The sequence below is a fragment of the Manis javanica genome, chromosome 3 (assembly GCF_040802235.1).
Source record: "Manis javanica isolate MJ-LG chromosome 3, MJ_LKY, whole genome shotgun sequence".
NCBI lineage: Eukaryota > Metazoa > Chordata > Mammalia > Pholidota > Manidae > Manis > Manis javanica.
In genome coordinates, this window is record NC_133158.1 from 173,847,313 (window position 1) to 173,860,231 (window position 12,919).

A 12,919-nucleotide genomic window follows, 5' to 3' on the forward strand; every position below is an offset into this window, starting at 1 on the left:
CTAGACAGGTGAGACAGGTGGCTCAGCCAAGCAGAACTGCAAGTGACAACAGCCCACAGTGTTAGGGCTCTTCAAACTTTGCTCATTTCCTCCTATAAAATATATTCAAAATTCCTTTGAAGCTTCTGAAAAGAAATGCCCATTTGAAAACTTGGCAGCAGCTCTTTTATGTATAGGCCCTTCAGGAATACATCAACTCAGTCACAGCTGGTGCAGGGAAGTGAGCAGAGAAGTGTGCGAGCCAATTTGTTTGAGTGCCTGCACAGCTACATTTGGTTGTTGGCAATGCAGGTCCCAGGCAGGGCAGCCTGCTCTGTGTCCACTCCTGAGCGTGCCTGCTTGGTCTTGAGAAGGGCACAGCAGTCTTGGTAGTTGCCCATCACTTTTTCTAAAGGCTTGCAGAGCCCACAGCGTGTAAACACTCATCTACCCAGGGTGTCCTGTGTGGCTCCTGTACTGAGGGCAGGGAGTGAGCAGTGAGCCTGACACCCTGCCCACCAGGCCCTTCAACAGGCTCCCACCCTCTGCTGTGCTTGGCCCCTCCCTCTGAATCCTCTGAGGTCTTTCAAAGTTAAGGTTACTAATACAGGGAACTTAGACTAGACTAGAACGCAGGTCCTGGGCTCCCAGTGCAGCCCTTCCGATATCTGTTGACCTTGCCTGCCCACACCACCTGCGCCTCCCCCTGGGGATTCACATGAGTCTGCCAGTACCACACCCCTGTTTCTGGGTGCTGGACATGGGTCACAATGTTGGTGGAAGGATTCCTTAGTGGGGTGGGGTGTAGACTACATAGCCCCTGTCTTGCCTTTCTCGGCAGGAACATTTTGTAGTCCTGTGCTTCCAGAATAAAGTGATTATCCTGAGAGTCAGACCCTTATGGCAGTAACTAAGCTATATCAGCCTTCTTTCAAGGGGGCAGGCACAGCCATCAGACCTGTCATCTGACTGGTAGGGTCCAACTTTGCATGCCTGTACCCTCTTCTGGAAACATAGCCTTGTAATTCTTTAGGGACCCACACAGAATCTACTTATCTAGTCACCTTACCATCTCTACCTCAGAGGAAACTGAGTCTCAGAAAGATATAGAAACCTGCTCAAGTTCACACAGCTACCTGGGACTAAAATCAATTTCTTCTTTCTTTTTAAACCACTTTATTGAGGTATGATTGACATGTAAAAAAGCCATATCTATTTAATGCATAAATTCAGTGAGTTTGGGGATAAGTATATATTCATGAGCATCACCAACATGAAGGCCATAGACATATCCATCACCTCCCAAAGTTTCTTCCTGCCCCCTTTATTATGGTGTATGTGTGTCTGTTATTTAAGAACAATTAACAGAAGATCTACCTCTTAGCAAAATTTAAATATGCAATGCAGTATGCTTGGTCATGGGCACTATGCTGAAGAGTGGACCCCCAGAACTTATTTATCTTGCATACCTAAAACTTTATACCCTTTGACCATCACTTCCCCATTACCCCCATCTCCCCAGCCCCTGGCAACCACCATTCTACTCTCTGCTTCTGTGTGCTTGACTATCTTAGTACATAAATGAAATCATGCTGTATATTGTCTTTCTGTTTCACTAAAACTGATTCTTGACTCCCTGTTCTGTGTGTTCATCTCGTTGTCTCAGTTTTCAACAAAACTCCAAGGAACCAGCCCTTTTCCAGGACACCTTTCCTGGGAAGGAACCAGCTGCCTGCAGAAGTCAGAGGGCTCATGTTTGAATGTGCCTGGGGATAGATGGATCTTCCTGGGCCTGGCTCCCCAGTCCCTGCACAATATGTGTTGTGTCTTTTCAAAGCCACCATGTCAGACTTAACCTCAGTACAGACTTTGAGTCAGACACATGAAGGTTTGCGTGCCAACTCTGCCCTAAACCAGCTGCTGAGATAGGCCACTAACCTCTGTGATGGGGAGACAGGGCATGTCACAGTGTCTGCCTGTGCAATAAATGGAAGTTTAAAAAATTCTGGTACTGGAACTGGGGTCTCCATAGTGAAGCCTGTAAGACAAAGAAAAGCTCAACACCCCCAGGGGAGAGGAGGTGGGTGGGGCGGCGCAAAGAAGCACAGCCCTAACCTAACACATGCCTCTGCAGACTGAGGGCCTAGGCCAAAAGGAAGGGCAATGGTTATAGAACAAGACACAGAAATGGGAGAGACATGGTTACATTTTGGCTATATTTATTTATGGGAAATAATATAACTAAAAAGCTTTTATTGTGGCTTTATTTCAAAAGTGCTGTGTTCATTCTAGAAAATTTAGAAAATACACCGAGGCAAACACACACACGAAGTCCTGTCACCCAGAGAGAGCTGCAGTCTTCCACAGTTGCTCTCTCCATATTCAGTCAGTCCACATAAGTTTTATAGATTAGGGATCATACTCTTCTCCAAACTTAGAGCTATTTTTTGAACCTATGAGATGCTACAGCTGTCATTCCATGTTGGTAAGATTATACCCCCCACCCCAATCACTAAGGGCTGCCTCCTATTTCACCATGAGGTTTTACCTTTTCGAATTCTGTGCTGGCAAGTGGGACAATGGATGTAGGCTGGGAGGAGGAAGGCACAGAGAGACATTCACCAAAGCCCGGAGGTCGGCCGCCTGCCTGGGTGTTCGCTTCCTTGCACAAAACTAGTGTCAGGTGTAGATGACCTTGACCAGATAGATACCTTGGCCCCTTTGCTTGGGACAGGCCTGGCACAGATCTCCCTGATTAATGGGGAGCCCTCTAGGCCAGTTTTCAAACATGTTCTATACAAAAAGCAGTGCAGAGGCCAGGCAATGCTGGGGCCAGGCTGGACGAGACATGTGCGGACCACCACCACCCCAGCCCGCCGTCCAGGGCAGCCCTGAGCTCACCAGCACTTGACAGAGTCCAGTGTAAGGGGCAGAACTAGTCCACAGCCCTCTGGGACTTCAAGACCCACCCAACTCAGGGCTGTGGTCTCTCTGGAAGCACCACAAATGAGAATTAAACTGAATCCCACTCATGGTAATGGAACAAGGCCACAAAGGAAGATCAGGGATGCCAGTGGCTTCCATTGGCCTGGCCATGGCAGGAGAAGAAGGGCTCTCCTGGGAAGAAGCCCTCAAGAGCCCTCAGGCCCTGAATCACTGACAATACTCATGGTTTAGTGTGGGCCACATTAACAGCAGCACATGGAAGTGGCAGCCCAGCTGGGCCAGGTCCCCATGGCCACAGGCAGCATGGTGCCCACAGGCCACACCTGGGGTCTCATGGACACTCACAGAAGGTCTCTAGGTGCAACCTCAGCTCCTCATCTGTAATAGGAGGAGCTGAACTAGAGGTTCTCAGAGGCCCTCCCAGCTTCCCAAGTTCTATGATTCTTGGGAGCAGCCGAGGTTTAGTAAGGACATTAAATGCCTTTAGCAGTAAGCTCTCCGGTGTGATGCAATGCCAGGATCACCCAGGAGTGAGGGTTTTGGGAGTTGTGACTCAGGAGGGACATGTCCCAGGCCATGGCAACACTGTCTTCTGTGGGACAAAATGACGTCCATCCTGCTGAACGACTGAGGATATCCTCTCAACATCCTGCTGAAAGGCTGCACTAAGGGCACTGGAGGCCGACAAGCCTGGGGTTTGGTCCTGGGTCCCCCTTTTGCAGCTGGGTAACACTTTCCTCCGGGGATGAAGGGACTGACTCCTCCACACTCAGTTCTGTGCCTATGCTCAGAGAGGAGGAAGAATGGATGCCCATGAGAAGAGAAGCCCTCTCTCCTGGAGAAGGGCAGCTCCCGGAGCAGGAAGCCCACACTCTCACCTTGTTTCTAGAGTCACTCCCTAAAGGCCTAGAAGGAAGCGAGGCTTGGAGGCCTGCTGCTGCAGCCAGGAGACCAGGGTGGCGGTGACTGGCATGCACTCTCATTGCAGGGAACAGTAGCCGCTTCCAAGCCGAGCTCTGTCAGAAGCATGGGCAGGACCTGTCCCACAGCAAGTGCCATGGCACCACCCAGGACCTCCAGAAGGAGACCAGCAGCATGTGGGGTCTCATGGTGGTCGCCCAGCTGCTGGCAGGCGTTGGGACAGTGCCCATTCAGCCGTTTGGGATCTCGTATGTGGACGACTTCTCGGAGCCCAACAACTCACCCCTCTACATCTGTGAGTCAGTCTTGAAGAGGCTGTAGGGAGGGGTTGGGTCCCCATGTGGCACTCGCTCAGGCCCTGAGGGGCTGAACTCAGGTCTAACCCTCCATGCCCTGCAACACAGCAAATGAGTGCAGAGGTATGGGGATCAGACAGAGCTGGTTTGAATGCCAGCTCTGTTACCCATCAGCTGTGTGATCCTGGGCAAGTGGCTGAGCCCTAGGTCCCCAGGCTAATAGTATCTGTGCACTGGGTGGCTGTGGAGTTACATGAAGTAACATATGTAACCACTTAGCCCTGTGCCAGGCACGGGGAGCTCCTTAACCAGCAGTCCTCCAGGCACAGGCTAGGGCGCACATGTCTTCTCCAAGCTGCCCCTTAGGGACAGGCTGGCCTCAAAGTAGCACATGCAAAGCAGATAGCAGATGTCTGTCCGACTGTCCTAATCTTTACCTTAGAACAAGCCCCAGACCAGACAGACCACACCCACTGGTTCTGTGCTCTCCCAAGCTCCTGCCAGGGCTGCCAGCGTCATACCTGCAGGGAGCATTACCTGCTAGTACAGCCCTGGGCCAGCACCTTTAAGTACCAGGAGGCTGTTTCCCGCCTGGCAAGCAGATCTCTTTGGCAGCTGGCTAGAGGAGAAACAACTGTGATTCTGCACATCTCGGGATCGTGTCTGTGGGAAATACTGTAAAAGTGGACTTGTCAGTCAGGATCAGGAGACAGAGGGGGTGACATCTCAGGAATCCCTCAGCGAGGGAAAGAGTCTGGGGCTGCCACACCCTCCCAATCCCCCCTTACCCTCTTTTCGCTGCTGCCCTCTCCAGCCATCTTATTTGCCATCTCTGTGTTTGGACCGGCTTTCGGGTACCTGCTGGGCTCTGTCATGCTGCAGATTTTCGTGGACTACGGCAGGGTGGACACAGGTGAGTGTGCGCAAGGACTCCCTGCCCATCCCCGGTTCTAGGAAGGAGCTGTCCCCAGCCCCCAGCCAATCAGGGCAGAGAATGAAGCATCAACTACCAAATGTTTGCTGCCACCTCTGGCACTCACTCATTCACTCCTGCAGCGCTTCAGCCAGCCAGGGGCACACAGCATGTGCCTCATCTCGCCAGGGTCCGTGCTGGATGCTAGGGGGCACTTGCTGCTGAGGAAAACACTTTCTGTCCTCAAGAATTTTTCAGCAGGAAACCTTGGGACCTAGGGGAGGTCCTCAGGTGTCGGCATCAGAGCTGCCCATCATGGTGGCGGTATTAAAAATAGTTCTGTGCTTCTTTGATTCTAGGGTGGTTTTGATTGTTTAAAAAAAAAAGTAGTAAGAGCTCTTTTGAGGAAAAAAAGCACTACATAAAATATACACATGGGTTATGACCCACATCCAGAGGGCATAACATCTTGTTTAACTATGTGGGCACTGGCAGTGGACTCTGTGTCTAATTCTGGTTCCCCTCTTACTGGCTGGGTGATCTGGGGCAAGTATCTTCATCTTTCTGCACCTCGGTTTTCTCATCTGGGGTTAATGATAGTAAAAGTTATAAAAAGTAAACTATGCTTGATATATTGCATGAGGTTAATAGGTATAAACTCTTATTCTTCCATTATAGACAAGGGCACAAGTACTAAGTTTACCATTCAGGGCTCTAGCCCCAGGATGAATCCTGCAAGGGCTTCTTGCCTTCGTAAGCATGTCCCATACCAGCCAGCCTTCTGCAGGCACAGGGGGCCAGCGCTATAGCAGAGGGACAGCAAAGTGCTTTGTAAGTTCCAAGGCGGGAGAGAATGCTCCTGCATGAGGTGATCAGGGAGGGCTTCCCAGGGGAGGTGACATCTGGATCAAGCCCCATTGATAGATGGGAATTCTGCAGGTAGTGATGGGAGGGAAGGCCTTCCCAGGCAGGGGAAACCACCTGGACAAAGCCAAGAGGTGGAACGTTTGGGCTGTGTGGGTGGTATGCAAAGTTCCCGCCAGCCAGAAGATGTAGCTAGAAAGCAGACCTGAGCCAGGCCCTCAGGTGCCCGGCACACAGATCAGAGCCTGTCTCTTGTGACATTAAGCCCAATGACGCTGCCAGAGTCCACAGATTCCTGTCCCAAGGCCCAGGAGACCTTGATGTCATCCACACGGTGTCATCTCCCTGTATTTCAAATGGAAGGGGAAAGCCGGGGGAGCTTTGTGTCAGAGTCAACATCTCTGCCCTTTCACTGGCACTTCCTAAGTGGTTCCTGGCTCCTGGGTGCCCAGAGAGACTAGCAACTGAGTTCCCGGTCCAGCAGGGACAGTCCCAGGGATGCCTGTCGTTGTTGGCTGAGGGCCATCCCACTGCCTTCCCCCTCCTTCTGTGGTCCATATCATTCCTGTACCGAGAGACGCAGGGTCACACTCTCAGGTACAGAGGGGGGACTTCCTGGGAGGAGGCGTGTCCTTCAGAGACCAGGCAGCCCACTCTGTGGATGGTTGTTTCCTTGGGCTCCTAAAGGTTATGGCGCCTCTCTTCTTAGCGACCAATAAAGTTGGGAAGCAGTAATATTCAGTGGCTAAGAATGTAGGTTTGGACACCAGGAAGAAATTGAAATTGACCAATGAAATGGCACTTACTAGCCTCACCTTTGGACAAGCACAAGGTTAGCCTGTCTGGTCCTTAGTTTCCTGATGGTTGGAGGTGGATAGATGCAGTGCCTACCTCAAAGACTTGCTCAGAAGCAGTGACGTAATAGATGTAAACATGTGGTCCATTGTCTGACCTGTGGTAAGCCTTGAGAGAGCCAGCCTCTTTTCATCATCATTCCTGCCAAGGGTTGGGAATAAAATAAGGTGAGGCAAAGGTTCTAATCTCTTCAGTCTGAGAGTTCTCTGACCCCCGGCTTCAGGCACAGTAGCCGCCTCTGTCTGGGAAGGTCAACATGGCCTGATTCTAGCCCGTGGCTTACCTCTGCACCATGAGAAGAGAGTCCCCCAAGCAGAGGCTCTCTTTCCAGTAAAGTGAGATCATGTATGCACCCAACAGACACTTCTGCCCTTTGCTCTCTTTTCAGCTGCCGTTAACTTGAGCCCCAGAGACCCCCGATGGATCGGAGCCTGGTGGTTGGGCCTGCTCATTTCCTCGGCCTTCTTGGTTCTCACCTCTTTACCCTTTTTTTTCTTTCCTCGAACAATGCCCAGAGGAGAGGAGGTAAGGTTCTGAGAGCCCATGACTCTATCCGTAGGAGTTTAAGAAAGGAGGGTAGGGGTAGAAAATAAGCTGAATTGAGGAATTGTAGCAGGTAAAATAAATCCTGGGTGAAATCTAAACAAGTTTCTTGGTGCAGGACTTCTCAGAGGCTTTGTGAGATGAGAGTGCTGGTTTTTCCTCAAACAGCGGTATCTTATCAGCTCCCTCTTACTGTGTCAACATCTCAGGATCAGGAGGGCTCCAGGGAATGTAGTTTGGGAAACACTGAGCTCTTCTAAGTTGGATTAAAGAGTTGAGAGACAATAAAAGCTGAATACATGACCTGGCACAGGTGACTTGTGCATTGCACGGGGCCCGTCGTGTCTGAGCTTGCAGGGCTGAGTAAGAAGGGGATTCCTAGCACTGGAGAATGCAAGGGCAGTCTTTTGCAGACTGACCTTCCATGCATCTGTCTGTCATATCTGTTGGGGAAAGAAATGGGGGAAGGATGAGAATAAAAAGAACAGGGAAGGGAAGTTTGGGTGGAAGCTTTGATTTAGGCTGAAGGGTCTAAAACATGCTCTGATCCCAGGAAGTTCTGGGCTCTGCAGTGCCTGGGTGGCCACTCGGGTGGCAGCACAGTCACCAGGCTGAGGTTGGGGCATCAGGAAAGAATGAAGGCTGGAGGTCTGAGGAGACGTGAATGAAGATGGGGACACAGCTGAGCACCAAGGCAGTGGCTGCAGGCAGCTAAGGGGAGGGCAGGCCAGACTGTCTTGGAGGAGGAGGTGTACCAAGAAGGCCCCGGCTCTCAGCTGGATTGGAGGAGAAGGGGGGCTGAAGTCTGCACAAGGTTTGGGGCTAGGGACAGAGTTCAACGCTCGGCAATGAGTGTGTGAGGTCAAGGCCCAGCCATGTGAGACGGGGCCGGGAGGAGGGCCTCGCCTTGTCTCAGAAGAATTTCCAAGGTTGACAGCACATCATGTGGTTTTGAGGTCAGGCTCTGCTACTTACAAACTGGCTGAGTGATCTTAGGCAAGTTTACTTGTTTCTGAGCTTCTTCTCCTTTGAAATACTGAAAATAGAGGACGTATCTCAGAGGAAGGGTATGAGGAATGGGACAATGCACATGGAATGCAAGGCACGGTGCCCAACATAGAGTGGGCGCTGAATGAATGGGAGCTCCCTTTCCTGGGGACGAGTTCCTCTGGAGCATCCTAGTGGCATCCGAGCTCAGGGGCCTTGCATCTGTGCGGTGGTTCAGAACTGCAGCTGATGAGTCCAGAGGAGGTAGGCAAGTTCACTGAGGTGGTACACACAGAAAGCTCAGGCAAAGGGCCAGGACAGGACCTTGAGCAGGACTCAGCTTCAGGCCCAGAGAGAAGCAGGGACTCCACAAAGGAGATAGGAAGAAAGAGCTAGAAGCAAAGGTCATTCTAACTAGAGTGCCCCAGAAGCCAGCAGCCCCTGGAACCGAAGGACAGGAAGTAGTGCAGCCATGACAGACAGACAAGGGGTGAGATTGTCGGTCAGACGCCTTTTGGCATCAGTCATGGGAAAGTTAGGTACGAATATCATCCCCAGCTATCTTGGGAGGCACTAGCGTGGAGGCATTCTGGCAGGCAGCTGAAGCAAGGGCTCACTGACATGCAGCTGGCGTTTGAGTCAAGCAGACATTCTCTGGAAGCCCTCCCACACACACCTGGGGTGGCTTATGGCCGCCCGGGCCTGAGCCACCAAAACCAGAAGGGCCGGGGCCTGGGGCAGAGTGGCTGCAGGGAGCCCGGGCCGCTAACACCATCCCCTTCGCTGCCTTCAGAGGTCTGCTTCCAGAGTGGATAGCTCGAGGAAGATGGAGGTCAAGCCAGGAGGCTCCCTGGTGGATTTCATTAAACGTAAATGAACGGCCGGGCAAAGCCCTGGGTGGACTGGCTGGTTTGGGAAAGCGGGGGTCAGGTGTTTCCCAGCCCACATGCATTGTGTGCAATAAGGGGAAATAAGAGCGGGTGGGCTATGACTGGCCCATCTCTCAGGAGGGGCTCTGCTTCTTTAGAGTTGCAGGAGATCCAGGTTCAACAGAGTCACCCCCGCCCCATGATCTGGGCCCCATATTCTTCTCTCCCCTCCTGTCATGTGAGGAGAGTGTTAGTTCTATTTCTATGCACCCTACACCTGATTTCTTCTAGAGGCACATCCTCATTTTACTTAGCCTGTGAGCACATTAAGTGCAAGTCCAAGCAGCTGTGCACCCTGGACTGGCCACTGAACAGCTTGGTGCCTCAGTTCTGCCCTGGGGAAGAGAGGAGAGCTGCCTGGAGGAGGAGCAAGGGCCGTGGCCAGTCTGAGGTGCTAGTGGTAGTGGGTGCGAAGGCCTGGCCCCTGACGGCATCTGTTTGCAGGCTTTCCCCGCATCTTCCTAAGGCTGCTGATGAACCCGCTGTTCATGCTGGTGGTGCTGGCCCAGTGCACCTTCTCCTCCGTCATTGCTGGCCTCTCCACCTTCCTCAACAAGTTCCTGGAGAAGCAGTATGGCGCCTCCGCAGCCTACGCCAACTTCCTCATTGGTGAGTCCTGAGGGAGCCGCAGGAGCTAGGCTGCTCTGCCTGTGGGAAGGGCTGGGCCCTCCTGCCGCCATCCAGGGCCGGACAAGGCCAGACCGGAGGCAGACAGGAGCCAGAGGAGGCCAGGAGAAAGAATTTTAAGGACATTTTTCCTGGTTGGCAATCTAGAATGTTCTTGGCAGATTTCTGGGTTCCCTATCATTCCGGGCAGGAGTGGGTGGAAGCTGGGGCTGCCTTCCTCTCTGACAGAGGGGCTGGGTGCTCAATAGCCTCCCAGAGGTCCTGACATCATCAGGGGCAAGACAGGAAAGAGAAAGGATCAGATCAGGGTTAGGCAAAATGCCTCCCGTGTGTTCCGTTCTTCGCCAAGGACTTGAATACAGTTGCTAGAGCAAGGAGTGTGCTGTTCAGTGATTCTCAACCCCAGCTGCACCTTAGACTCCCCTGGAGATTTTAAAAAATACAGATACCCCGGCCCACCCTTGATCAAGGAAAGCGGAATCTCTGAGTGGGACCCAGTGTGGGTGTTTTTTGCCATTGAGGTCAAGAAACACTGATGTGGTCCCACAAATTCCCACTGAATTATTCCCCTTGAATCACCCAGTCTACAGGTGAGCTTGACCATATGGATGTGGTCAGGACACAACCCCCAGCCTCCTTTGTGGCCCTTGGCTGTGACCTCAGCCCTCTAGCCTTTAGCCTCCAAGTAGCCTATCCAGCAGGGGCTGCTGCCAGTACCTTACTAACCCCATGTGGTCATAGTGAGAATGCAACGAGGGGCCTGGTAATGAAAGGCACCTAATAAGTGCACATTCAATCCATCTCCCTTAGCTGCAAGAACCCTACTTCTATCTTTATTCACTGGAGAAGCCCTGGTCAGCTATTACTTTTGCAATTGCAACTGAACACATCAAATGTTCCTTCAGGAAGACAGTCCCCTCCTCTGTGGCTAGCTCTGTGTGTGTGGCCCTCACACGCTCCCAGTCCTGTGTACCCAGACCCATTTCTCTTTATCTACAGGTGCCGTGAACCTCCCCGCTGCGGCCTTGGGGATGCTGTTTGGTGGAATCCTCATGAAGCGGTTTGTTTTCTCTCTGCAAACCATTCCCCGCGTGGCTGCCACCATCATCACCATCTCCATGATCCTCTGTGCCCCTCTCTTCTTCATGGGCTGCTCCACCCCAGCCGTAGCGGAGATCTACCCTCCCAGGTAATGGGAACGATGGGTGAGGAAACCCCTTGCTGAGCCTGGACTGGCTGCCATAAGTTTTCTTTTCTGCTGCCTCAACTCTCTTCCCTTTTTAATCTAATCTTTTTTTTTTTTTTTGAGAGGGCATCTCTCATATTTATTGATCAAATGGTTGTTAACAACAATAAAATTCAGTATAGGGGGGTCAACGCTCAATGTACAATCATTAATCCATCTCAAGCCTAATTCTCGTCAGTCTCCAATCTTCTGAAGCATAACAAACAAGTTCTTACATGGTGAACGAATTCTTACATAGTGAATAAATTCTTACATGGTGAACAGTACAAGGGCATTCATCACAGAAACTTTCGGTTTTGATCATGCATTATGACCTATAAACAATCAGGTCAAATATGAATATTCGTTTGATTTTTGTACTTGATTTATATGTTGATCCCACATTTCTCCTATTATTATTATTATTTTTATTTTTAATAAAATGCTGAAGTGGTAGGTAGATGCAAGATAAAGGTAGAAAACATAGTTTAGTGCTGTAAGAAGGCAAATGTAGATGATCAGATGATCAGGTGTGTGCCTATGGACTAAGTATTAATCCAGGCTAGACAAGGGCAGCAGGACATCCATGGATGCAGAAGATTTCTCTCAAAGCAGGGGGGGTTCTGAGCCTCACCTCTGTTGATCCCCAAATTCTCACCTGATGGCCCCCCTGCGACTGTGCCTGTCTTAGGTTGTTCCTCCCTTGAGGAATCTTACCCGTCTCTGGCTAACCAGTCATCTTCCGGGGCCATACAGGGTTAATCTAATCTTTTATGTCGCAACTTAGATATCAGGTCTAAATTAGTATGCTCAATTATGAAAAGAAATCAGAGCGTCCTAGTGGGCTGCCAACAGTCGAGGTTAGGATTCTGTTTTTAAAGAAGCACTGAAAACAAATTAGTTTGGTTTCAGGATGAATCTGAAAGGCTGTGAGCCTCAGGAGCCAGGAAATAAGCTATGTTTAGCATCAGCTCTGTGCCGGCTAGAATTACAGTCTCACTGAGCTGCTGGTGAAAGATGAGAGAAGGAGATTCGAAAAAATCTGGGAAAGGACAATGGAAGTGATGGCAGACTTGAAAAATTAGGGCAGGTGAGGAAGAGGGCAGTAAAGTATACCTGTCGGTTTGCATAAAGTACTAACGTCCTAAGTTTCAAGTGTAGCTTCACATTCAGGAAGAGCTTCAGAGGCCTGGGAGGGGAGGTGCTGAGCAAGGAGCATTTAATGTTTTCTGGGTGCCCCCTGTAGATTTTGCCTGGTGAGGTTGCAGCATGGAGGTGCTGTGCCTGCAGCCTGCTGTTTTCTCTTCTTTCCCTTTAACTTCTTCTCTCCTTAGTGAGTGAAGGAGAGATGGGTACGAGGGTGGGGAGGGTTGCCCAGGATGGGGCCAGCTCTGGTTTGTACTGGTCTCCCTCAGGCTGGCTGTGAACTGAGAAGCTGGGAAGGCTCCGGACCTTCTGGTGGCTTTCACTGGGAGGTTGGCACAGGGCTTTGTTGTCAGACTGGGTTCTATTTCTGGCCCTGCCCTTCACGCATTAGGGAAGTTACTCAACTTATCTAATCTTCAGTGTTCTCATCCATGAGCAGAGCATAACTGACCGTAGAGTTTGGAAGCCCTTGGGTGCACTGTGAGCCCTATGCCAGCCCTCCCCAGAGACGATGGTGAATACCAGATATGGGGGATGGTGGGAACAGGGAGCGCAGCCAGTGAAATCCCCTTGGTTGAAACTCGGGGGGATGAAGCCACCTGGGCCATGTCTACAGAGACCCAGAGACAGGAGCCACCTCTGCCCCAGAGGCCTCAAGGGGCCCCTGCTCATCCCTCAGCCTGAGCCC

General features: G+C 51.2%; 1 protein-coding gene across 1 annotated transcript in view; it reads left to right on the plus strand.

Annotated features, from left to right (window-relative positions):
• The window catches only part of SLCO2A1 (solute carrier organic anion transporter family member 2A1), an 81,786-nt gene that overhangs the window by 54,780 nt on the left and 14,087 nt on the right, over positions 1 to 12,919 (plus strand). The window contains exons 4-9 of the mRNA XM_037024751.2: positions 3,914 to 4,141; positions 4,957 to 5,055; positions 7,163 to 7,299; positions 9,098 to 9,173; positions 9,678 to 9,842; positions 10,860 to 11,049. Coding sequence (XP_036880646.1) covers positions 3,914 to 4,141; positions 4,957 to 5,055; positions 7,163 to 7,299; positions 9,098 to 9,173; positions 9,678 to 9,842; positions 10,860 to 11,049 — 895 coding nt within the window. The remainder of the gene's footprint in view (positions 1 to 3,913; positions 4,142 to 4,956; positions 5,056 to 7,162; positions 7,300 to 9,097; positions 9,174 to 9,677; positions 9,843 to 10,859; positions 11,050 to 12,919) is intronic.